Source organism: Neoarius graeffei, chromosome 1, assembly GCF_027579695.1.
Source record: "Neoarius graeffei isolate fNeoGra1 chromosome 1, fNeoGra1.pri, whole genome shotgun sequence".
NCBI classification, from domain to species: Eukaryota; Metazoa; Chordata; class Actinopteri; order Siluriformes; family Ariidae; genus Neoarius; species Neoarius graeffei.
The window spans coordinates 6,240,239-6,267,943 of NC_083569.1; the positions used below are offsets into that span (position 1 = coordinate 6,240,239).

At 42.9% G+C, this 27,705-nt stretch overlaps 2 protein-coding genes across 2 annotated transcripts in view; both read right to left on the minus strand.

The window, feature by feature from the left end:
- gipc2 (GIPC PDZ domain containing family, member 2) overlaps window positions 1-9,300 on the minus strand; it is an 82,929-nt gene extending 73,629 nt beyond the window's left edge. The window contains exon 1 of the mRNA XM_060928884.1: window positions 8,802-9,300. Within this exon, the coding sequence (XP_060784867.1) occupies window positions 8,802-9,254 (453 nt within the window). The 5' untranslated portion in view covers window positions 9,255-9,300. The remainder of the gene's footprint in view (window positions 1-8,801) is intronic.
- A 14,649-nt stretch (window positions 9,301-23,949) lies between these two features.
- The window catches only part of dnajb4 (DnaJ heat shock protein family (Hsp40) member B4), a 44,609-nt gene continuing 40,853 nt past the window's right edge, over window positions 23,950-27,705 (minus strand). Inside the window, exon 4 of the mRNA XM_060928908.1 lies at window positions 23,950-24,447. Coding sequence (XP_060784891.1) covers window positions 24,214-24,447 — 234 coding nt within the window. The 3' untranslated portion in view covers window positions 23,950-24,213. The remainder of the gene's footprint in view (window positions 24,448-27,705) is intronic.

A 27,705-nucleotide genomic window follows, 5' to 3' on the forward strand; every position in this document is an offset into this window, starting at 1 on the left:
ATTTTCTATGCTATGGAAAGTCCGCACTATAATGACAGGCGTACTAACACCTTCTGCGCGCTTCGACAGCGCATTGATATCTGAGCTCCGTATCAATGCGCTGCCGAAGCGCGCAGAAGGTGTTAGTACGCCTGTCATTATAGTGCGGACTTTCCATAGCATAGAAAATCGCTACGTTTCAATTTTTTTAACTGAACTTGTTTCATATCACTGGTCATATAAACCTATGTAAACAGGAAAAACGTGGAAGAGTTTGGTCACATCTAACTACAGCCCCAAAAAATACCGTTGGCCATACTGAGCCTAGCTACATTGCTAACAGGAGTGACAGCGCGTCTGACTGCGTCTGACTAACTAGGAGGTCGCGCAAAGCTCGGATAGGTACGGAGCAGCTCGTCTCAATTCAGGTAAGAGCATATTTCATTATGGAAGTACGGTGGACTGTTCCTTTAACTCTAAAAAGTGTTCTTGGTGTCTTAGTTCAATTCAATGAAGGGACTAAACTTGAGCAACCTTGGCTACGGGACATCGTGTGTGTCAGCAAACACGGCCAAGACCGTGACCTTTGGTTCCTGGTGAGGTAAATTACCATCATCCTGATGAGACATTTAGCTGACTAGCATGACTCCAGGGCTATATTGTATTAACTTAGCTCATGTGTAAATATTTAAGGGTGTCAACAGGTGTAGGTTTCCCATCCTGTTCTTTGTTGGTTTATTCCTGGAAATGATGAATTCAAGAGACACTTTGTTGAAGCTTGGATGGAGGTTTGAGAAGAAAGCGTGCTTTCTTCAGGTTTTCAGGCATTATGATTATTACTCACTACTGCAGCGTACGCCCTCCATGCTTCCTGGTTAAAAAATGACTAACCGTCAACGTCATGCCGTTTGCCTTCCAGTAAAGTTTTGGCACCTCACGCCCACTGACCTGCTCGACTGGTTTCAGGGATTCATCCGAAGTAAATAATCGCCTGAACTTCAGCGTGCACTGCATATCAAATCGTTTTGGTTCGTCTCATTTTCTCTTTCACACAACATGATCCAAGTTAATACAGTATAGCCCTGGAGTCATGCTACTCAGCTCAATATTTCATCAGGATGATGGTAATTAACTCACCAGGAACTAAAGGTTACAGTCTGACAAATATGATGGCCCGTAGCCAAGGTTGCTCAAGTTTAGTGGTGACGCTGACGAGGCGTGTGCTGATTGACTTTTAGAGGTTACGCTGAACATTTAAAGTCCAAGCAGAACCACAGACCTTGATAATCACCATTCTGTTTGGAAGAAACGAAGAAGAAGGAGGAAACACCTACGGGAAGGACAGTCTCAGAAATGAGGCTTGTGCAAAAAAAAACGTGCCTCTCGTTCTTGATCACACTTTTTTTTTTTTTTTTGCAGGTAGAAAACGTGCTCAGGGCGGCTCACTATCACCTCACAGCAAGAAGGTCTTGGGTTCGACTCCAGTGGCTGGCGAGGGCCTTTCTCTGTGTAGTTTGCATGTTCTCCCCGTGGGTTTCCTCCGGGTGCTCCGGTTTCCCCCACAGTCCAAAGACATGCAGGTTAGGTTAACTGGTGACTCTAAATTGACCGTAGGTGTGAATGTGAATGGTTGTCTGTGTCTATGTGTCAGCCCTGTGATGACCTGGCGACTTGTCCAGGGTGTACCCCGCCTTTCGCCCGTAGTCAGCTGGGATAGGCTCCAGCTTGCCTGTGACCCCGTAGGACAGGATAAGCGGCTACAGATAATGGATGGACGGAAAACGTGCTCATCTCAGTAAGGTCATGCACGATTTCTGTTCACACTGATACTGCTAGTTTTACTTTTTGTTGTGTCACTGGGGCAGCACACCTGGAAAGGAAGGTTTCCGGGTGCTTTAAGGTGCATATCACGGGTAAATTCAGGAGCAAGATCATTGTAATTCTCCTATTTTATATTAAACTTTGGTCAAATATCTGTCACGTTTTGCGCAATTTTTTTTACCTTGTGCAATACCAGAAAAATTCAGTTGAAATCAAGCCATTTAAGGCGAATCTGGAAAAAACTTGGCATTTGGATTTCCCGGCAAACATTGATTTTCGTGACGTTGCGTGCGGGCCGCCTCCTTCTGAATCTTACGTCAGCGCTGGTTTGTTTATCAGAAAACGACCTGGTGGTTTTCCGCAAATTTCTTCAACGTTATCACGCAATTATTAAAATGGTTAACAGATGTATCGTAGGAGGGTGTAGCAACACCAATCGTGATGGGATTAGTACTCATCGTTTTCCAAAAGACCGGACAATGAGAGAGAAATGGGAGCGCTTCGTGCGAGGCACCCGGAAAAACTGATAACATGCAACAGACCAGAGCATCATACGCGGGGCTCGCTTCATAAAGCCCGACGACTTTGACAACTATTTGCAGTAGGAAATGGGCTTCAAGAAGCAACTTGATCTGAAAAAAGATCTGTTAGAATGCCCAAAGCAACACCGGCTCCATTTGTGTCAGCGTCACCAAAGGAGCCAGCCACATTCGTCTCCCCTGACAGAAGGCGAAGTGCCACATCCATGGAGACCGTCGAAGCCGAGGACCAAGCAGAGCCGAGAAAAAAAGACCAAGAAAATCGGCAATTCACAAGTTGACTGTTGAAGAAATAACAGAGACTATACTCTAAATTAAGTGTTCCTGTGTTTGTCTCTCAGCCTGCTGGCGGATCTGCACGTGACGTCACGAATCTGGATCAATATGGCTCCAGACTCCCTTGGGATTTTATGTTTTTTCTGCTGTAGACAGATGGCCTTGTGCAAAATTACCCTTCTGGAGGAGTGTGTAAAGGGACATCTTTTGGCTGCTCCCGATTAGGGGTCGCCACAGCGGATCTTTTGTCTCCATTGCTCCCTGTCTTCCGCATCCTTCTCTACCACACCTGCCACTTTCATGTCCTCTCTCACCACATCCATGTATCTCCTCTTTGGCCTTCCTCGTTTTCGTGTGCCTGGCAGCTCCATCCTCAACATTCTCCTTCCAACATGCTCTGCATCTCTTCTCAGGATGTGCCCATACCATCTCAGTCTCATCTCTCTTAGCTTCATTCCCAAGCTCTCCACATGTGCTCGTTCCTTATCCTGTCCAACCTTAACATCCTCAACTCCGCCACCTCCAACTTTGCCTCCTGTCTCTTAGTCAAGGGTACGGGCTCCAATCCGTACATCACAGCTGGTCTCACTACTGTCTTACACATCTTACCTTTCACTTTTGCTGGGACTTTCCTGTCACAAATGACTCCCGAAATCCTTCTCCAACTGCACCACCCTGCCTGCACTCTCTTTCTCACCTCACTATCACAGCCCCCATTTTCCTGCACAGTTGACCCCAGGTACTTGAATTCAACTTTTTTTTTTTACGTCTACTCCTTGGATCTTCACTACACTCTCTTCCCCATTCTCATTGATGCATATGTATTCTGTTTTGCTACTGCTCAACTTCATTCCTCTTCGTTCCAATGCATCCCTCCATCTCTCCAAACCCAACTCAACCTCTCTGGGTGGTAAGAGAGAGCAACTGGACTTGCTTGAAGACGTTTCACCTCTCATCCGAAAGGCTTCTTCAGTCCTGTCTGACTAATAGGGAGTATCCGGTATTTATCCTCTCATGGATGAAAAGCCGCCAGTGACCCACACCAACGACACCTTAGGATTGCTTTTCATCCATGAGAGGATATATACCCGATACTCCCCATTAGTCAGACAGGACTGAAGAAGCCTTTCGGATGAGAGGTGAAACGTCTTCAAGAATCTTCAAGCAAGTCCAGCTGCTTCCTTTTACCACCCACAGTTTACTTTGACCTGGATGACTGAGAATCTTCACAGACCAACTCAACCTCCTTTCTACTTTCACCACATATCATCCGCAAACATCATGTTCCATGGTGACTCTTGCCTCACTTTGTCCGTCAAGCTATCCATCACTAAAGGGGCATAATTTCATATAAAAGCAGCCACGAAATTGGTCCAGGATACGCCCTTTAAGGACACCTGGGCTAAGCTAAGCTCAACTTCTCCACAGAGAAGAAGAAACTTTTATTTGTCACATGCACACTTCAAGCACAGTGAAATTCATCCTCTGCATTTAACCCATCTGAAGCAGTGAACACATACCACACCAGAGCACCCAGGGAGCAGTCAGGGGTCAGGTACCTTGCTCAAGGCCACCTCAGCCCAAGGCCGCTCTACGTTAACCTAACTGCATGTCTTCGGATTGTAGGGGAAACCCACACAGACATGGGGAGAACATACAAACTCCACACATAGCCCTTTTCCACCAAATCAGTTCCAGGGCTGGTTCGGGGCCAGTGCTTAATTTGGAACCAGGTTTTCTGTTTCCACTGACAAAGAACTGACAAAAAACCGGTTCCAGGGTGGTACCAGCTCTTTGCCAGGCTAGAGGAAAGAACTGCTTACGTCAGCGGGGGGGGGGTTGTTAAGACCAACAACAAAACAACAATAGCAAGACCACGAGAGGGCACCATTTTTAAATAAGTGACAAGATATCATGGATGCAGTAAAGCAGCAGTCATCCATTGTTATTGTTGTTGTTGCTGCTTCTTCTTCTTCTTCTCCGTGTTGTTGCTTCGATGTTTGTGCCAAGGTTTATGCAAACGCAGCGACGTAACTGACGTGGCTCCCCTTAGCACCCCGAGCTATGGAAAAGCAAACTGGCTCTCAGCTGGTTCGCAAGTGCCCCTTTTCCACCAAATCAGTTCCAGTGCTTAGTTTGGAACCGGGTTCTGTTTCCACTGACAAAGAACTGGCTCTGGGGCCAGAAAAAACAGTTCACAAGAAACGGGGGCGGAGTTGTTAAGACCAACAACAATAGCAAGACTGTGAAAGGTCGCCATTTTTAAGCGACGAGAAGCAGCAGCTGTGCAAATGTGAAGTCATCCATTATTGTTGTTGCTGCTTCGATGTTTGCGCCAAGGTTTATGCAAATGCAGTGATGTAACCGACGTGGCTCCTCTTAGCACCCCGAGCTATGGAAAAGCAAACTGGTTCTCAGCTGGTTCGCAAGTGCCCCTTTTCCACCAAATCAGTTCCAGTGCTTAGTTTGGAACCGGGTTTTCTGTTTCCACTGACAAAGAACTGGCTCTGGGGCCAGAAAAAACGGTTCCAGGCTAGCACCAGCTCTTTGCTGGGCCAGAGGAAAGAACCGCCTACGTCAGTGGGGGGGAGGGCAGAGTTGTTAAGACCAAAGACCAACAACAATAGCAAGACCGTGAAAGGTCGCCATTTTTAAGCGACAAGAAGCAGCAGCTGTACAAACGCGAAGTCATCCATTATTGTTGTTGCTGCTTCGATGTTCGCGCCAAGGTTTATGCAAATGCAACAATGTAACCGACGTATACAGCAACGTAACCGACGTGGCTCCCCTTAGCACCCCGAGCTATGGAAAAGCAAACTGGTTCTCAGCTGGTTCGCAAGTGCCCCTTTTCCACCAAATCAGTTCCAGTGCTTAGTTTGGAACCGGGTTTTCTGTTTCCACTGACAAAGAACTGGCTCTGGGGCCAGAAAAAACGGTTCCAGGCTAGCACCAGCTCTTTGCTGGGCCAGAGGAAAGAACCGCTTACGTCAGCGGAGGGGCAGGCGGAGTTGTTAAGACCAACAACAATAGCAAGACTGTGAAAGGTCGCCATTTTTAAGCGACGAGAAGCTGCAGCTGTACAAATGCGAAGTCATCCATTATTGTTGTCGCTGCTTCGATGTTCGTGCCAAGGTTTATGCAAACGCAGCGACGTAACTCCTCTTAGCACCCCGAGCTATGGAAAAGCAAACTGGTTCTCAAGTGCCTCTTTTCCACCAAATCAGTTCCAGTGCTTAGTTTGGAACCGGGTTTTCTGTTTCCACTGACAAAGAACTGGCTCTGGGGCCAGAAAAAAACGGTTCGCGAAAAACAGGGGCGGAGTTTTAAGCGACGAGAAGCAGCAGCTGTACAAACGCGAAGTCATCCATTATTGTTGTTGCTGCTTCAATGTTCGCACCAAGTTTTATGCAAATGCAACAACGTAACCGACGTATACAGCGACGTAACCGACGTGGCTCCCCTTAGCACCTCGAGCTATGGAAAAGCAAACTGGTTCTCAAGTGCCCCTTTTCCACCAAATCAGTTCCAGTGCTTAGTTTGGAACCGGGTTTTCTGTTTCCACTGACAAAGAACTGGCTCTGGGGCCAGAAAAAACGGTTCCAGGCTAGCACCAGCTCTTTGCTGGGCCAGAGGAAAGAACCGCCTACGTCAGTGGGGGGGAGGGCAGAGTTGTTAAGACCAAAGACCAACAACAATAGCAAGACCGTGAAAGGTCGCCATTTTTAAGCGACAAGAAGCAGCAGCTGTACAAACGCGAAGTCATCCATTATTGTTGTTGCTGCTTCGATGTTCGCGCCAAGGTTTATGCAAATGCAACAATGTAACCGACGTATACAGCAACGTAACCGACGTGGCTCCCCTTAGCACCCCGAGCTATGGAAAAGCAAACTGGTTCTCAGCTGGTTCGCAAGTGCCCCTTTTCCACCAAATCAGTTCCAGTGCTTAGTTTGGAACCGGGTTTTCTGTTTCCACTGACAAAGAACTGGCTCTGGGGCCAGAAAAAACGGTTCCAGGCTAGCACCAGCTCTTTGCTGGGCCAGAGGAAAGAACCGCTTACGTCAGCAGAGGGGCAGGCGGAGTTGTTAAGACCAACAACAATAGCAAGACTGTGAAAGGTCGCCATTTTTAAGCGACAAGAAGCTGCAGCTGTACAAATGCGAAGTCATCCATTATTGTTGTCGCTGCTTCGATGTTCGTGCCAAGGTTTATGCAAACGCAGCGACGTAACTCCTCTTAGCACCCCGAGCTATGGAAAAGCAAACTGGTTCTCAAGTGCCTCTTTTCCACCAAATCAGTTCCAGTGCTTAGTTTGGAACCGGGTTTTCTGTTTCCACTGACAAAGAACTGGCTCTGGGGCCAGAAAAAAACGGTTCGCGAAAAACAGGGGCGGAGTTTTAAGCGACGAGAAGCAGCAGCTGTACAAACGCGAAGTCATCCATTATTGTTGTTGCTGCTTCAATGTTCGCACCAAGTTTTATGCAAATGCAACAACGTAACCGACGTATACAGCGACGTAACCGACGTGGCTCCCCTTAGCACCCCGAGCTATGGAAAAGCAAACTGGTTCTCAGCTGGTTCGCAAGTGCCCCTTTTCCACCAAATCCGTTCCAGTGCTTAGTTTGGAACCGGGTTTTCTGTTTCCACTGACAAAGAACTGGCTCTGGGGCCAGAAAAAACGGTTCCAGGCTAGCACCAGCTCTTTGCTGGGCCAGAGGAAAGAACCGCCTACGTCAGCGGGGGGGCGGGCGGGCGGAGTTGTTAAGACCAACAACAATAGCAAGACTGTGAAAGGTCGCCATTTTTAAGCGACGAGAAGCTGCAGCTGTACAAATGCAAAGTCATCCATTATTGTTGTCGCTGCTTCGATGTTCGTGCCAAGGTTTATGCAAATGCAGCGACGTAACCGACGTGGCTCCCCTTAGCACCCCGAGCTATGGAAAAGCAAACTGGTTCTCAAGTGCCTCTTTTCCACCAAATCAGTTCCAGTGCTTAGTTTGGAACCGGGTTTTCTGTTTCCACTGACAAAGAACTGGCTCTGGGGCCAGAAAAAAACGGTTCGCGAAAAACAGGAGCGGAGTTTTAAGCGACGAGAAGCAGCAGCTGTACAAACGCGAAGTCATCCATTATTGTTGTTGCTGCTTCGATGTTCGCACCAAGTTTTATGCAAATGCAACAACGTAACCGACGTATACAGCGACGTAACCGACGTGGCTCCCCTTAGCACCTCGAGCTATGGAAAAGCAAACTGGTTCTCAAGTGCCCCTTTTCCACCAAATCAGTTCCAGTGCTTAGTTTGGAACCGGGTTTTCTGTTTCCACTGACAAAGAACTGGCTCTGGGGCCAGAAAAAACGGTTCCAGGCTAGCACCAGCTCTTTGCTGGACCAGAGGAAAGAACCGCTTACGTCAGCGGGCGGGCGGAGTTGTTAAGACCAAAGACCAACAATAATAGCAAGACCGTGAAAGGTCGCCATTTTTAAGCGACGAGAAGCAGCAGCTGTACAAATGCGAAGTCATCCATTATTGTTGTCGCTGCTTCGATGTTCGCGCCAAGGTTTATGCAAACGCAGCGACGTAACCGACGTGGCTCCCCTTAGCACCCCGAGCTATGGAAAAGCAAACTGGTTCTCAAGTGCCTCTTTTCCACCAAATCAGTTCCAGTGCTTAGTTTGGAACCGGGTTTTCTGTTTCCACTGACAAAGAACTGGCTCTGGGGCCAGAAAAAAACGGTTCGCGAAAAACAGGGGCGGAGTTTTAAGCGACAAGAAGCAGCAGCTGTACAAACGCGAAGTCGTCCATTATTGTTGTTGCTGCTTCGATGTTCGCACCAAGGTTTATGCAAATGCAGCGACGTAACCCCTCTTAGCACCCCGAGCTATGGCAAAGCAAACTGGTTCTCAGCTGGCTCGCAAGTTCCAGCCCTGGAACTGATTTGGTGGAAAAGGGGTTGGGTTCGAACCTGGAACCTTCTTGCTGTGAGGCGACCGTGGTAACCACTACACCACCGAGAAGTAGGAAAGGTTGTTGGAACCAAAGCACAAAAGTGGTACAGGTGCAACAGGTGGACACTCCATAGAAAATGGAAAAAGTGTGAAAGGTCACTTCCTGTTTTTAAGGAAGAGGAAGCTCGTGCAGCTTGGACCTGAGGACGCTGTGTGAGTGAGTGAGGTTCGCGCCTCTGTCTTTACCTCAGAGGAGGTGAGGTTGAACGCCTCGGCGATCTTGCTGTAGAGCTCCTTGACGTTGCTGAAGCCCTCGATGCGGCCGGTGGGGCTGCCGTGCGCGAGCTGCGTGTGGAACACCAGTTTAGGGCGCAGGTTCGCAGGTGGTGGCGCGAGCCCACTGCCACTTCCGCCGTTCATCGCCGCGCTCTTTCCCGCGTGCCCTCCCGCACTTCCTCCTCCTCCTCCTCCTCCGACCTCCTCATTCTCCACCAGGCTCGAGCTCTCCCGCGACTTCTTCTTCTTCCGCAGGCCCAGCGGCATCGCGCGCTGCTCACCGGGAACCGGGCTGACAAACAAATCCGCAAAGCGCGACACCTGCCACCGAGTTCCGCTCCTTCTTCCGGAAATCTTACCGACTAACACAACACAGCACAGCGCCTTGCCTTTCCTTCCCTCCTTGTTTGTTTGTTTGTTCATCAACTCCTCTAACCGACGGTGCGCCAAGGTCTCAAGCGCGCATGCGCACGCACCTACGTCACACAGAAACTCATTTACCTGCGTCAGGTGAAGCACGTGACGATTAACGCCCACAAAGGCTGAGAATGACGCCACCTGGGGAGCAGACAGACAATCTATGCTGGATATTTATAAAGCATTGATAAGATCAGCTATTGATTATGGTTATATTAAATATAGCTCAGCTTGTAAAACATCCCTAAAACAACTCCTGCATGTGCTCTGCTGGTGGAGTCAGAGGAAACCCAACTTAATTTAAGCTTTCTTTAAGGGCGGCACGGTGGTGTAGTGGTTAGCGCTGTCGCCTCACAGCAAGAAGGTCCTGGGTTCGAGCCCCAGGGCCGGCGAGGGCCTTTCTGTGCATGTTCTCCACGTGTCCGTGTGGGTTTCCTCCGGGTGCTCCGGTTTCCCCCACAGTCCAAAGACATGCAGGTTAGGTTAACTGGTGACTCTAAATTGAGCGTAGGTGTGAATGTGAGTGTGAATGGTTGTCTATGTGTCAGCCCTGTGATGAACTGGCGACTTGTCCAGGGTGTACCCCGCCTTTCGCCCGTAGTCAGCTGGGATAGGCTCCAGCTTGCCTGCGACCCTGTAGAAGGATAAAGCGGCTAGAGATAATGAGATGAGATGAGATAATGGGTTTGGGTGGAACATTGACAATACTGCAAACCAGTATGGTTTGAAGGAATTAACATACTAGTGGGGCTCTTATTATCAGAAGAATTGTGCACAAAATGAAAAAAGCATGAAACTTTCAGAGTTTGTTCTTGAAGGCTTTAATTTGAGACGTGGAGGCATTCTCAGTTTGACCTCTGGGGTCAGCTAGAGGTCATTGACCTCCATGATGGCACATTTCTATGCATGAAATTAGAAAAGGCTGTATTTTAACACCTAAATGTGATGTAAATATAAAATAAATGTGTTTTTCCATGTTACTGGGCATGAAAAAATCATATATAATACTGATATTCCTCTTAGGGGTAACTTCAGGGGTCAGGTAGAGGTCATTGACCTTTGAAATTTGAAGTTTCTATGCATGACATTCTAGACGGGTGTATCTTAGGACCTAAATGTGATAGAAATGTGAAATTAATGTGCATGTCCTTGTTTCTGACCATGAGAAACCCATTTTTAATACTGGTATTACTCTTACAGGTCATCTCTGGGGTCAGCTAGAGGTCACTGACCTCCAGCATAATGCATATCTATGCACGAAATTAGAAACGGGTGTATCTTAGGTTCTAAATGTGATAGAAATGTAAACTAAATGTGTATTTCCATGTTTCTGGCCATGATAAACTAATTTCTGATACTGATATCATTTTTATAAGTCACCTCTGAGGTCAGCTAGAGGTCACTGACCTCCACGATAATGCATTTCTAAGCATGAAATTAGAAACAATCTATCTTTGGATTAAAATGTGAAATACTGTAAATGTAAAGTAAATATATGATTCCATGTTTCTGGACATGACACAACTCATTTCTGATAAGTAAAACATCTCCAGTGGTCACAAACTATGTCAGAAGCTGAACACAGTTGCCCCATTTCCATTGATAATTTCATAGTGAGTAATGTTTTGGAGCATTTGCTCTCATTTGCACTAGAGTTGAAGAATACAGTATATTGTAGTTTAATTTTCAGTCATTTTAATGTTGGACATTGATAGGGCAATTCTAAATTCACAGGAATAACTATATGTCAGTCTAGCAGAGGTAGAGATTCAATGGAATTTTCATGTTCATGTTTTGTGTGTAGCCCATTATTTTCCCGCGGTTCAGAGTGGGGCAAGGGGTGTGGTTTTCCAGTGTTCTGTTTTCCAGTGTTCTGTAGTTACAATTTGTAGGCCAACATTGTAATCCCCAAAGGTCAAGGCCCTTAGAATAAATGTAGATACTATAGTGATTTTAAAATGTTCTTTATGGAACCTGTTCAACTGTTTACACTGCATTTAGAGTTTTGATTGTAGTTCCAGTTTTTGATTAGTTAAAGTTTATAATTTCTGACAAGTTGAAGTATATTTCTGTCATGTTCATATTCATATGGAATTGTTTCTTACAATCCAAAACACATGAGATTTTTATATAGATTTATCAAAATGTGGGATGTTTCCCAACCTTGCCTGTTCTCCATGATGTTGACCTCTCAGAATGATATCAGTATCAAAAATGGGTTTCTCATGTACAGAATCATAGAAATACAAATTTAGTTTACATTTCTATCACATTTAGAACCTGAGGTACACCCGTTTCTAATTTTATGCATAGAAATGCATTATGCTGGAGGTCAGTGACCTCTAGTTGACCCCAGAGATGACCTGTAAGAGTAATATCAGTATCAAAAATGGGTTTCTCATGGTCAGAAACAAGGAAATACACATTAACTTCACATTTCTATCACATTTAGATCCTAAGATACACCCGTCTAGAATTTCATGCATAGAAACTTCAAATTTCAAAGGTCAATGACCTCTACCTGACCCCTGAAGTTACACCTAAGAGGAATATCAGTATTATATGTGATTTTTTTCATGTCCAGGCACATGGAAAAACACATTTATTTTACATTTACATCACATTTAGATGTTAAGATACAGCCTTTTCTAATTTCATGCATAGAAATGTGATATCATGGAGGTCAATGACCTCTAGCTGACCCCAGAGGTCAAACTGAGAATTTGATTATCCAAATCAAAAGAGTTTTGCATTATTTTTGCAAACAATACTTGACTTCTTCATTCTATGGCTATCTCCAAATTTATACTGATGGATCAAAAGATGTATTAAGTGGTAAATGTAGCATTGGAATTTACATTCCAGAATTCAAAAAAACATATGGCTATAGACTGAATAATTTCCTATCAGTTTACTCAGTTGAAATGGCTGGAATTCTTTCTGCATTAAGACGGATTGAAGAAATCAAACCACTCAAGTCAGTTATATGTACAGATTCAATGTCAGTTTTACAAAGTTTTTTATCAGGTAACTCAACAAGGGAAGACTTAGGAATTGAAGTTAAACATCTCTTAGCTCGCATAAGGAATATGGGACTTACTATTGAGTTTTGTTGGATACCAGCCCATATAGGAATTAAAGGTAATGAAATAGTAGACTACATAGCCAAAGAATCCATTGATAAAGAACAGATAGACATTCATATTCCACTGGGAAAAGGAGAAGCTAAAGCTTTAATTAAAGCAGAGATTATGAAAAGATGGCAAAAAGAGTGGGAAACAGAACCCAAAGGTAGACAATACTTTAATATGCAGAGTCAGGTAGGGGGGAAAAGAATAACGTCAATGGGATTTAACAGAAATGAGGAGGTAGTATATACAAGATTAAGACTGGGACACACTGGGAATGGTCTTTGTCAAGGATGTAGAGTTAAGGAAGATGTTGAGCATGTTTTATTTCATTGTAATAAATACAGTTATCAAAGACAGAAATGGTTGGAGCTTGAAGCAGGTTCAGACATTCACAACATACTAAAGGAAGAAGGAATACAGCGAAATAGAATTAAAGCACTAATCATTTATCTTAATGATACAGGTCTAATGAAAAGAATATAATTTCTTTCTTTTTTTTTTGTAGCCTAATAATCTGACATAGAATCTGTCCAGTCCCTTCACACACTCCTGTACAGTAGGTGGCGGTATACACAGATTGTGATAATCTGCAACAAATAGAGTAGAGTGGGGGAAAAAGCCCCCCTTAAAGGGCCATTCCACCATTGGATGTATTCTTTGGCATAAAATACAATATATTTTATGACAACATGACTAGACAGAGAAATCTTTTAGCTTCAAAATGATATATCAAACATAATTTTTTGACAACGACAAGTACATTAATTTTGCGACCAAAGTCACCGACCCTTTTAATTTCCGTGCGGTAGTGAAACGTGATGTCATCGGCAGGTTCCCCTTCTTGTGTACCACGTCACTAGCCTGGGAAATCCCATGCTGCTTTGCACAATTGTTCCGATCTGAAAAGACAGCATGGAAACTATGGTCTAAATCAGACCTGGGCATTTTCCGGCCCGCGGGCCGCATCCGGCCCTTTGGTTCATTCTGACCGGCCCGCGTAAGGTTAATGAGAAATTACAAAATAAACGTATTTTCTAATTTTACCTCATGCATGGACTGAATGTGCATTGCTTTTATTTTAAAGTTGTGTTCAACAAAAACGCAATGCGCGCGACATGAAATCCCACGAAACCTAATCGCGCGATAACTACTTCTGTAATTTGTCCAGACCAACCACAAACTTGTACGTCATCCTTCAAACGGTCCAGCCAATCACATCGTGTGACGTCACCAGCAGGCGCCGGAGCCAATCTCTGGCGAAAAGCACCAAATGAGGTGATTAGACTACAAATGTGGGCATCATTATTATAATATGATGTATCTTGCTTGATATTTGGAGTAGAAAGACAATATTGTGATGTCTTTTATTGTGTTTTGGGGTGAATGTGACTGAAAAAAATGGTACAAACGTTCACATTTTGTTAACCATTGTTTTGGGAAATTTGATTGAATAAATGACATTTTTTTGTAAGGCAACCTCGTTTTTTCCAGACTCTTATCAGTCTTAGCAGTTTGTAAGAACAATGTTATTTATTGCTTTATATAAAGAAATACAATTAATATTATGCAGAATTTAGTTCAGCCTTTTGGTCCGGCCCTCCACAAAATTTTCTGTTTCTCATGTGGCCCCATGGAAAAAATAATTGCCCACCCCTGGTCTAAAGGCTCGCCTGAGTTAGGGAGCCAATCAGAGAGTGGGGAGGGGTGGAAAGACGGTGACGTGTACTACTCGACAAACGGAAGCTTGTAGTTTATTTGGGACTGTTTACGGATCACATTTAACATGGCGGCGAGCGATACGAACCAAACTTTCGATCAAGCTTTAGACACTGTTCTGAATAGTTTAGAGCGAAAATTTGTTTTAAAAAAAGAACAGCGTTTGACGTTTCAGTCTTTCTTCGCTCTAACTACGTCACCGGGTACAACTGCCATGATTGGCCATGGGCTACGTATACGCCAAATGATAGACATTCGCAACGTCCAATAAACGGCCGTTGACAATCGTAAACCACACCTCCCCTACGAGAAATTCAATAGGCGGATTCCAGACCATATTTCACTTGTGATATGGTCTGGTGTTAACCAGACTACCACGTCACGTGTGACGTGGCACAGATTATCAGCAATGGCGGATAGAACGCGATTTCCACTTGTCGATTGCTGTGCCGATATTCACCATCGACCGTCTCCTTTGGGCATCACTTGCTATTTTCCTTCGCTTCTTTTCCGAAGCTGACAATCGCGTTCTATCCGCCATTGCTGATAATCTGTGCCACGTCACACGTGACGTGGTACACAAGAAGGGGAACCTGCCGATGACATCACGTTTCACTACCGCGCGGAAATTAAAAGGGTAGGTGACTTTGGTCGCAAAATTAATATACTTGTCGTTGTCAAAAAATGATGTTTGATATATCATTTTGAAGCTAAAAGATTTCTCTGTCTAGTCATGTTGTCATAAAATATATTGTATTTTATGCCAAAGAATACATCCAATGGTGGAATGGCACTTTAAGGAAAATTCAGTTTTTCTCCAAGTTGAAATGAACCATGTGTTTAGTTTTAATCATAGTTTTTGACAACAGTGACATGAACAATAATGCCACCTAAAGTTTGCCTAAAGTTAATACTTAATTTTTTTTTTTTTTTAAACAAAAACAAACATTGTGCCAAGGGGGCCTTTGGCCAGTGGGGTAAAAGGCCCCCTGAGGTGGCGCAATAGGCCCCCTCACTCAAAAAAAGCTGTTTGGATAGCAAAAGTGTTTACTTAAGCCTATAATGTGAAAGAAACAAGAAAATATCCCTGAATTAATGAATAGATGCATTATTTTATTATATTTCGCATTTTAATTTCAATATAATTTTGTGTGGATTGAACATGAATTAACAAAGAACAAGTGCATCAATAAATAATGGTAATTGAATCAATGAATTCATTACATTAACATATTATAAAATATTATGAATGGAATATAATATAAATAGATAAATAGAATATCCATATCACCATGTTATATGTAACTATAAGAATCTGAATCTGATGAGCATCAATTAGTCAAACATGATGTGACTAATCTTAGGCTACTGTTCTAGCTAGCTACATACAGTGGTGCTTGAAAGTTTGTGAACCCTGTAGAATTTTCTATATTTCTGCATAAATATGACCTAAAACATCATCAGATTTTCACACAAGTCCTAAAAGTAGATAAAGAGAACCCAGTTAAACAAATGACACAAAAATATTATACTTGGTCATTTATTTATTGAGGAAAATGATCCAATATTACATACCTGTGAGTGGCAAAAGTATGTGAACCTCTAGGATTAGCAGTTAATTTGAAGGTGAAATTAGAGTCAGGTGTTTTCAATCAATGGGATGACAATCAGGTGTGAGTGGGCACCCTGTTTTATTTAAAGAACAGGTATCTATCAAAGTCTGATCTTCACAACACATGTTTGTGGAAGTGTATCATGGCACGAACAAAGGAGATTTCTGAGGACCTCAGAAAAAGCGTTGTTGATGCTCATCCGGCTGGAAAAGGTTACAAAACCATCTCTAAAGAGTTTGGACTCCACCAATCCACAGTCAGACAGATTGTGTACAAATGGAGGAAATTCAAGACCATTGTTACCCTCCCCAGGAGTGGTTGACCAACAAAGATCACTTCAAGAGCAAGGCATGTAATTGTCGGCAAGGTCACAAAGGACCCCAGGGTAACTTCTAAGCAACTGAAGGCCCCTCTCACATTGGCTAATGTTAATGTTCATGAGTCCACCATCAGGAGAACACTGAACAACAATGGTGTGCATGGCAGGGTTGCAAGGAGAAAGCCACTGCTCTCCAAAAACAACATTGCTGCTCATTTGCAGTTTGCTAAAGATCACGTGGACAAGCCAGAAAGTTGGAAACATGTTTTGTGGATGGATGAGACCAAAATAGAACTTTTTGGTTTCAATGAGAAGCATTATGTTTGGAGAAAGGAAAACACTGCATTCCAACATAAGAACCTTATCCCATCTGTGAAACATGGTGGTGGTAGTATCATGGTTTGGGCCTGTTTTGCTGCATCTGGGCCAGGACGGCTTGCCATCATTGATGGAGCAATGAATTCTGAATTATACCAGCGAATTCTAAAGGAAAATGTCAGGACATCTGTCCATGAACTGAATCTCAAGAGAAGGTGGGTCAAGCAGCAAGACAACGACCCTAAGCACAGAAGTCGTTCTACCAAAGAATGGTTAAAGAAGAATAAAGTTAATGTTTTGGAATGGCCAAGTCAAAGTCCTGACCTTAATCCAATCGAAATGTTGTGGAAGGACCTGAAGTGATCAGTTCATGTGAAGAAACCCACCAACATCCCAGAGTTGAAGCTGTTCTGTACGGAGGAACGGGCTAAAATTCCTCCAAGCCGGTGTGCAGGACTGATCAACAGTTACCGCAAACGTTTAGTTGCAGTTATTGCTGCACAAGGGGGTCACACCAGATACTGAATGCAAAGGTTCACATATTTTTGCCACTCACAGATACGTAATATTGGATCATTTTCCTCAATAAATAAATGACCAAGTATAATATTTTTGTCTCATTTGTTTAACTGGGTTCTCTTTATCTATTTTTAGGACTTGTGTGAAAATCTGATGATGTTTTAGGTCATATTTATGCAGCAATATAGAAAATTCTAAAGGGTTCACAAACTTTCAAGCACCACTGTAGCTATCTAGGCTAATCTGAGGTAATATTTTTAATATTAAGTTCAAATTACTTGCTTTACTCAACCAGGTAAGCGAGATGTTATTAAAAACTATGTATCTGCTATTCAGAAATGTATGAAATGCAGTAATTATGATAAAAGGAAACGATGCCCCCTGGGGGCCATTTACCCCACCATTAAGGGGGCATTTTACCCCACAGACTACACTTTTACAAAAAAGGGTCTTACTTTCAAAATGTGATTCAACTTTTAATACCTAATGTATTTTTTTAACGTACTGACTTGTCTACTCATACCACATACACAGCTGTGATATCTGACGAAATAGCAGCTATCTAAATACAGTTTTACTGATATCTGAAAATTATATCACTTACCATGAAATTTGATTTCTCTCCGCTGCGTTGCTGATGTGCGATCCACAGTGATATTTGTATATCCCCGTTGTCAAGCCAGTCCATAGCAACAATAGAAATGTAACTTTGCGCCATCTGGTGGTTATTTTGGGTAAAACAGGCCGGGGGCGTATTACCCCACTCTACTCTAAACAAGGAAAATTATCTTCATATGACTGTTAATGCGAAAGAAAGATACAAAGATGTATCACAAACAGATAGATAGATAGATAGATAGATAGATAGATAGATAGATAGATAGATAGATAGATAGATAGATAGATAGAGTGGTGCTTGAAAGTTTGTCAAGTTTATTTGTATCGCACTTTTAACGATAAACATTGTCGCAAAGCAGCTTTACAGAATTTGAATGACTTAAAACATGAGCTAATTTTATCCCTAATCGATCCCGACGGTGGCAAGGAAAAACTCCCTCAGACGACATGAGGAAGAAACCTCGAGATGAACCAGACTCAAAAGGGAACCCATCCTCATTTGGGCAACAACAGACAGCATGACTATAACCAGGGGCGCCGCCAGAAATTTTGGGCCCCATGAAAGATTAGAATTTTGGGCCCCTCAACTTTGCCCACCCTCGTCACAATTGCACTATTGTCATTATTTGACTTTTGATAGCCCATGGACCTTGAGGGCCCGTTTACACGAGGACACTGTCGGGTAAAAACGACTAAATATTTTATCGGAAGTGCCTTTCGTCTACACGGGGACAGCGTTTCTGAGGCTGAAAAAACGGAAAAAATTGAAAACGCCTTCCAGAGTGGATAAGTTAAAAACGGCCCCCGTTGCATATCCGTCTAAACTACCCAATACGCGAAACTCTGCTCGGATCTGCTCACGTCGGGTACGCGTTTACGTCATACATATGTCATATACTGTACATGCCAGCCCGGGAAGTAAGAAAGTAAGTAAAAAAGTAAGAGCATGTCTGATTACATCGATCCAACGGACCTTCAAGCTGCTCTGGCAGCTTTAATAAACGTCCAGGAGTCCTTCGAACATCTATACCGAATCTGCACATATACCGTTAATGAACAGAGGCGGGTATAGTACGCTCTTACTTTTTTACTTACCATAGCCAGAGTAGTCAAAGTTTTCGCAGCGCAGATGTGCAGATCAGACAAGACGGAAGACGTTGCACATGCGTGCAGACATAGCGGAGGTCTTTCACAGCACCACCTAGCCGCCTGGCATGCACATCCAATTGAATTCCACACATTTATGCGTCACCGTATAGACGCAGATTTCCTCCTTGAAAACGGTCGCGTAGACGCGGAAAAAAGTGAGAACGAAAACGGACTTTTGCGTTTTGGTTTCAGACCGTCCCCGTGTAAAGTGGGCCTGAGTTTGTGACTTTGTTATTACATTTTATGTATTAACCTACCAGGGACTAGATGAAAACTGGTCAGTGACTAATTCTGGTGCTCAAATGAAAATTCAAGATTTTGCCACATGCCTTCTTGTGCTAGGACAATTGGTAGTGAAATGTGTGATGTGACTGCTAAGCAACACTTTAATCTAGCAAACTGTATATGGCGCTCGCTCATTAAAAACTTCAATCCTAAAGCATTTATGGGTTGTATTGCTGCTTACCTCCTTCTCCAAAGGGGGGTTCAGTGGTTTGGTAGAGCGGAGGTCCCCCTGAGGCTGAATCTGTGCATATTTAGGGCACCCCATTAGTTATGAAACTGGTTATTAGCACTAGTTATTAGCACCAGCATAACATAATATTTCATCTTGTTTATCACACAAGTCAGGTCAGTTATTAAAATGGAAAAAATGTCACTGTACAAACTGTAAAAGTGTTCTCTTGATAGGCTAATCCAACCACGTTCATACTGTTCATTTGCCATTCGCTAATATTTTGAACACACATGTGAGCGATAGCTACCTTTCTTTGGGAAAAACTGAGTGACCAGTTGCCTGCCTCTCCGGTCCCTCTCAGCTTTCAGCTGCCTTTCTTTACGTTTTTGACAGCCACTCTTCATATTTAGCGATCATAGACTGTACGCACTCCACTGCTGGCTGGCTGCTGCACCGCGACTCAGCAGCAAGTAGCGTTGCACTGATCAGCACACAGATTTAACGCATCGCGCTTCTACCAGAACTGGACCGTACCATTTCGCAAAAGGGGGAGGGTTAAATGACAATATGTTGAAGAACTCAAGAAATAGACAACCTTGTTCAATTAGCTCATTTTACCAGATGGAATATTGCATTGTTGTTATTTCAAAAGTCTTATCAAAATCATTAAAAGCATATTATCAGCCCCTTAAAGGGCCCCATGGCAGTGCTGGGCCCCTAGAATTGTTCTAACCTTTCCCCCCCTGGTGGCGCCCATGACTATAACATTAACAGTTTTAACATGGTCAGTTTCATTGACGTTATAAACTCTTCATTGATGGAAACTTGAGTGCAAAACTGTTCATGACAACCACAGTCCTAAAGTTAGCAAGTCAACTGTAGTCCTCAGCCATAAAAGCATTACTATAAGAGTCCAGAGCGTCCTCCAGGTGTGACTTTCAACTGTCCTCATGGGGCCGTCCTCCACAGGAGCGATGCAATGAGACTCCAACCAGACACAGGGCACCAGGATGGATCAAGCAGGTCCGAGGGGCAGAAGAGGTCAGCATCTCGATCCCAGGACCGACATGTAACTCAGAGGGGACAGAGAACTCAGAGGCTCGCAGAGACGAGAGTCTTGACATCAGGCATAAGTTTGTGAACCATTTAGAATTGTCTATATGACCAAAAACATCATCAGACATGGTGACTCTCAGTTGAGTGTAGGTGTGAATGGTTGTTTCAGCCCTGTGATGACCTGGCGACTTGTCCAGGGTGTACCCCGCCTTTCACCTGTAGTCAGCTGGGATAGGCTCCAGCTTGTCTGCGACCCTGTAGAACAGGATAAAGCGGCTAGAGATAATGAGATGAGATGAGGGATCTATCAAAGTCTGATCTTCACAACGCGTGTTTGTGGAAGTGTATCATGGCACGAATGAAGGAGATTTCTGAGGACCTGAGGTTACAAAGCCATCTCGAAAGAGTTTGGAAGACTTCTCTCACATTGGCTAATGTTCACGAGTCCACCATCAGGAGAACACTGAACAACAATGGCGTGCATGGCAGGGTCGCAAGGAGAAAGCCACTGCTCTCCAAAACAAACATTGCTGCTCGGCTGCAGTTTGCTAATGATCACGTGGACAAGCCAGAAGGCTATTGGAAAAATGTTTTGTGGACGGATGAGACCAATATAGAACTTTTTGATTTATAAATGAGAAGCGTCATGTTTGGAGAAAGGAAAAAACACTGCATTCCAGCATAAGAACCTTATCCCATCTGTGAAACATGGTGGTGGTAGTGTCATGGTTCGGGCCTGTTTTGCTGCATCTGGGCCAGGAAGGCTTGCCATCATTGATGGAACAATGAATTCTGAATTATACCAGTGAGTTCTAAAGGAAAATGTCAGGACATCTGTCCATGAACTGAATCTCAAGAGAAGGTGGGTCATGCAGCAAGACAACGACCCTAAGCACACAAGTCGTTCTACCAAAGAATGGTTAAAGAAGAATAAAGTGAATGTTTTGGAATGGCCAAGTCAAAGTCCTGACCTTAATCCAATGGAAATGTTGTAGAAGGACCTGAAGCGAGCAGTTCATGTGAGGAAACCCACCAACATCCCAGAGTTGAAGCTGTTCTGTACAGAGGAATGGGCTAAAATTCCTCCAAGCCGGTGTGCAGGACTGATCAACAGTTACCGCAAACGTTTAGTTGCAGTTATTGCTGCACAAGGGGGTCACACCAGATACTGAAAGCAAAGGTTCACATACTTTTGCCACGCACAGATATGTAATATCAGATCATTTTCCTCAATAAATAAATGACCAAGTATAATATTTATTGTCTCATTTGTTTAACCGGGTTCTCTTTATCTACTTTTAGGTCGTATTTATGCAGAAATATGGAAAATTCTAAAGGGTTCACAGACTTTCAAGCACCACTGTAGATAGACAGATATGACTATCAATGGACATATCCACATTGACGATATGAGCAATCGGGCGCTCTGATTGGCTACTGTACTACCAGGATATCAGCTCATATCCCACGAGTAGAGAAAAACAAAATGGCAGAGCGCGTTGCTGAACCAACCAAGAATGAAATAAAAACTACTCGAAAACAAAACCTCAAAAAAAGAGACGAAATATGGAATGAAAATATTTGATGGTAAGAACGTAGCTTTTTTCTTAACTTTTCAAAAATTATTATTATTATTATTATTATTATCACAGTGGTGTAGTGGTTAGCACTGTCGCCTCACAGCAAGAAGGTCCCGAGTCCCGGCGAGGGCCTTTCTGTGCGGAGTTTGCATGTTCTCCCCGTGTCCGCGTGGGTTTCCTCCGGGTGCTCTGGTTTCCCCCACAGTCCAAAGACATGCAGGTTAGGTTAACTGGCGACTTGTCCAGGGTGAACCCCGCCTTTCGCCCATAGTCAACTGGGATAGGCTCCAGCTTGCCTGCGACCCTGTAGAACAGGATAAAGCGGCTAGAGATAATGGATGGATATTATCGCGACTGTCATTGTGCCGACTTGTTTACGTTCTATGCGGAAATTATTTTGTTGGAAGTTTTGTATAAAGTTTTTAATTTATCAAATTTGCAAAAAAATTTTTTTTAATACTCTGTTTATCAAAATCCAGTGAATGTGGATAGAATAAACCAATTACGATATTCCATTCAATCTCGTCGTACATGGCTTGTAGCGGCTATCAGCTCATGGACGACTCAATTTCGTGGAATAACTGTTACACTACAGGCAATGTAAGATTAAACAAACAAAAATGAATGATACTGAAGTGTATTTTTGCCTAAACTGAATAAAATAAATGCATTTTAACGTGAATAAACCAACCAACCAAAGAAACGATCCTTATATAAATCGATGAACAGACGGTTCGTAAATTAGTCTCCAAAAAAGGTAAAAATTATTTCACAGCTTGACTAATTACACGCGTCATAGTCAGTCATGTGTCTCGAACAGAAAATTTGACAGATATACACGTTAAAAGTACAGGATTTAAACAGCAAACGTACTATTTTTATATTTATATTATACATGTCGTAAAATTAAAACGATATCAGTTGGAATAATTTTACTAGAAAAAATTAAGAAGTAAAAACATCTCTCGAAGGATGAACCTGAGTCAGCGGTCCAGTGAGCTGAGCCTTTGGTATCGGTCCACACCTGTTCCATGCTGCAGGGCAACATGATGTGGCGCCCCCTAGTGGACACATGTGTGCAATAAAATGAGCCCAAGCAACATTCTTCACTTTTGACTTAAAAAAATAAAATAAAATAAAAATTGAGACTAAAACTATTTTTCGTGTCAAGAGACTAAAATTAAAACTAAATCCATATTAGTCGCCAAAAATCTAATTTTACCTTCATGTAAGATTTCCTAAAATAATTCATGTTAACTGGTAAATATAAATAAAAAATTTTAAAAAGTAAAAAATAATAATAAAAAATTGCTCAACAACAACAAAAAAAAAACAGAACCCTTAACAGGAATTTATTTTATGAATTTAATTCAAAATATTCAGATATTAGGCCTTGAGCTTTTTATTCTTAAATTTTTTTTATTATTATTATTTTCATTAAAATTATATAGTATTCAACATTATTTATTAACAGACCAGTCAAACAGGCTTATAAGGCTATAAAGCTATAAGGACTCTTAAAATACAGTACTTTTTTTCAATTCAAATAGTTTTTAAAAGAATTCAAGAACTAAGAAATAACTTTTTCGAAAGCCGTCGAAGCTTCCCAGTTGCCCTTTTTGAGAATCAATATATAATCTTGAGTACAAATGCACGTGTCTTGCTACATAATTGAAGCGTAAATGTGCTTTTCATGGCACATTGAGATGTTTCTGTATTTTAGAACACCACCAACACACCTGTATGTTCCACTTTTCTGAATTTTTTTTTTCCTCCTTTAGAAACATCACCATGGTCCGAGGCGGTCTGCTTTAGCGCGTCAGGTCACGCTGTGTGTTTGGAAATTTCACAAACAATTACATTTGCTGTCTGAGTAAGAATTAAATAACTCCTCATTAGCTATGAGACAGGATGCTACATGCAGTTTGTAAACATGTTCCTGGCAAAAAAAAAGGTGTAATTTTTGTTTCTCTACACAAAAAATAAATTAAATAAAACACATTTGTGGTTTCTGTGTTTTAAATTCCAAATAAAACATGTTAGGAAGCAGCTTTTAAATATCCGAATCACGCCCGTTTAAATATGTTGAACTGTTCATGATGATGATATCGTGCTGAATATTGCAGTGTATCGTATCACAATAATTATAGCAAATCGATTAATCGGTACACACCTCCTCCAACATCACCCGTTCAAAGAAGAATGAAAACAATGCAGACTGCGAGTAAAGGAGTCAAATCTGACGTTTACTTTCAGACATGAAGATTGCACTTGCACGTTTATGACCTTATTTGGGCATGCAACATGTTTTTTTTTTCTTTAAAAAACAAAACAAAAAAAACCCAAACACTGACTGATTAGATAAAAAATAGGAATTGCACATTGTTTATGGGGCATGACGGCGATTTGTCCCAGTGTTGGATCGGGAGAGATGGTGAGTATCAGTGTGGCGTGCCGCTTAACGCCGCCGCAGTCCTGCTGCGTTCCTTTCACGAAGCAGGTAAATGGCGTTTCAGCACGTCCTTGGCGTTAGATGGCAGACTGTCGGGAAAGTTCACATCAAACTCCACTATGAGATCTCCTCTCTGCTCAGGGTTCTTGGGGAAGGGCAGCCCCTGTCCCGCCACGGTCTTCCTCATTCCCGGTTTGATGACCTCCGTGATCTTCATATTGCACGTTTTCCCATCTATCGTGGAGACCGTAACCGAGCAACCGCACAACGACTGGAATCAGAGAAATACGGGGGGGGGGGGGGGAGAAAGAAAAAGTCATATTATTGTCCATCAGTACATTAACATGTTAATAAGAATTGTTATATCCTGAAGATTTTCCTGTTTCGCTGACACTGAAGACCCCCGCTCTCGCTTATATCAGAATGCAAGCAATCGAAGGAATAGGACACTTATTATGAATGTTGACTTCAACAAATAATGAACCCTGAAACAAGTAAGTAAAGAGCAGTGTCTCTCCCCAGGGATTTCAAACAGCATCCTGGTAAACTGTCATTTTGCTTCTTGAAATAGTGTCAAAATCCACCCTATGTTTCGTAAACACATTCAGTCGGTAAACAGAAAGTCGATGTGCGACAGACCTGAAAACGGTATACATGGTATAGAACCCCAAGCTGAAGCTCGGTACCAAATATCAAGCAGTTGTGATTTGTAGTTGCTGAGAAAAGCGTTATGAAAATTTTGTAACTCCACCCTGTGTGTTTCGCAAATACATTGTCGGTAAACAAGAAGTCGATGTGCAACAGGCCTGAAAACGGTATAGAACCCCAAGCTGAAGTTTGGTACCAAGTGGCTATGATTTGTGGTTGCTGAGAAAAAGGGTGTTTCAGATAGCTCTTTCAGCTACATTCAGATCACAACAAGCTAACAACTAGATATGATATAATTAGATATGAATCTTTTGCATCATCCCAATACATCGTTCCTCCTGCTGTACTGGAGTCAGGATTTTCCTGTCACTACATTTGGATTGATAGAATTCTATTCAAGTAGGTACGATGCTGCAACGCGACAAATCCAGACGATTCCTCGGACTAATCCGATGGCACGTCTGGTCCGACGTTTCTTCAATTCCCTGCGATAATCAGTTCCTTAAAAATGGAAGAAAACTAAAAATCTTATCCTGTTACATATCGAAAGATAGATTTAGCTGGGAAGGATATCCCAATAGAAAGAATGGAAAGAACATGGCACCACTACAAACCTGACAAGAGAGGTCGCTCACCAAAACTCACAGACCGGGCAAGGAGGGCATTAATCAGAGATGCAACAAAGATAACACTGAAGGAGCTGCAAAGATCCACAGCGGAGATGGGAGTATCTGTCCATAGGACCACTTTAAGCCGTACACTCCACAGAGTGGGGTTTTATGGAAGAGTGGCCAGAAAAAAGCCATTGCTTAAGAAAACACGTTTGGAGTTTGCCCAACAGCATGCGGCAGACTCCCCAAACACATGGAAGAAGATTCTCAGGTCAAATGAGAATAAAATTGAACTTTTTGGCCATCATGGGAAATGCCAAGTGTGGCGCAAACCCGACACCCTGAGAACACCATTCCTACAGTGATGCATGGTGGTGGCAGCATCATGCTGTGGGGATATTTTTCATCTGCAGGGACAGGAAAGCTGGTCAGGACTGAAGGAAAGATGGATGGCACTAAATACTGGAGGAAAACCTGTTTGAGTCGGCCAGAAGTTTGAGACTGGGATGAAGGTTCACGTTCCAGCAGGACAATGACCCTAAACATACTGCTAAAGCTACACTGGAGTGGTTTAAAGGGAAACATTTCAATATCTTGGAATGGCCTAATCAAAGCCCAGAACTCAATCCAATTGAGAATCTATGGCATAACTTGAAGATTGCTGTACACCAACGCAACCCATCTAACTTGAAGGAGTTGGAGCAGTTTTGCCTTGAGGAATGGACAAAAATCCCACTGGCGAGATGTGCTAAGCTAATACAGACATACTCCAAGAGACTTGCAGCAAAAGGTGGCTCTACAAGGTATTGACTTTGGGGGTGAATACCTATGCACACTCCAGATTTCTGTTTTTTCATCTTTATTGTTTGTCACAATAAAACAACAACATGCACCTTTAAAGTGGTAGTCCTGTTGTGTAAATCAAATGGTGCTCACCCTCCAAAAATCCATTTTAATTCCAGCTTGTAATGCGACAAAACAGGACAAACACCAAGGGGGATGAATACTTTTGCAAGACACTGTGTATACAGCTACTATCATTTCTCATAACCGTGAGTTGGCCTGGTGGTTAGCGTGTCCGCCTCTTGATTAAGAGATCGTGAGTTCTACTTGCGGTCAGGTCATACGATCATAAAAATGGGACCTCATGCCATCTGACGAGGCACCGCAATACAGACGTGAGCAGCGGGTCAAACTATCGCAGTTACCAGAGGACCAGCCCCCACTGTAACCTGAGATATGTAACAGGCAAGAGGCTACAGAAACGTAGATTGGTGCCAACCAATGGCATGGGAAGGACTTTGATTTTGATCATTTCTTATAAAGAGAGGCTGAACAGACCACGCCCATAAAGGAAAAAAACAACAACAAGTGATGCTTGCTTGTGTGAACACAGGTTTAAACACATGGGTAACGAACGCGTGATATGAACAAATTAACTCATGCTGCTCCTATTCACATTAAATAGTGATTATTTAAAAAAAATAGTGACACTTTTATTTAATTTTTAAAATCCTAGACATGAATGAGCCTCAGGCGTAGTCAGATGGAACGTGTACAGGCACGTAGCAGCACATACGGGAGTGAAAATCCGCCCAGCTTTGACTTCACACCCGTTCTGCGAGAGAAGGAGCTGCTGGTGAGTCGAGAAGAGTGGAGGTGGGCAAGTGCTTGTCTTTTGGCACGTAACAGCTGAGATCAACGCTCACTGCTCATGTTTCACATTACATAACAGACCTAAAGTAGATATAATACCTTCTGCCATCATAACACCATGACTGTACGAGGCGAGGGCGCTGGAACAGGCAACGCTGAGTCGAACATCGTGCTCAAAAGATCATAATCTATAATAAATCTCCATTTATAAAAATACCACAGCGCTGCAGAATTCTCCCATCTGATTGGTCACAAGATGCTGATTAATTTTCAATACGGTGCAGTGGTGCTTGAAAGTTTGTAAACCCTTTAGAATTTCCTACATTTCTGCATAAATATGGCCTAAAACATCATCAGATTTTCACACAAGTCCTAAAAGTAGATAAAGAGAACCCGGTTACACAAATGAGACAAAAAAAATATTATACTTGCTCATTTATTTATTGAGGAAAATGATCCAATATTACATATCTGTGAGTGGCAAAAGTATGTTAATAGCGGTTAATTTGAAGGTGAAATTAGAGTCCGGTGTGAGTGGGCACCCTGTTTTATTTAAAGAACAGGGATCTATCAAAGTCTGATCTTCACAACCCATGTTTGTGGATGTGCATCAT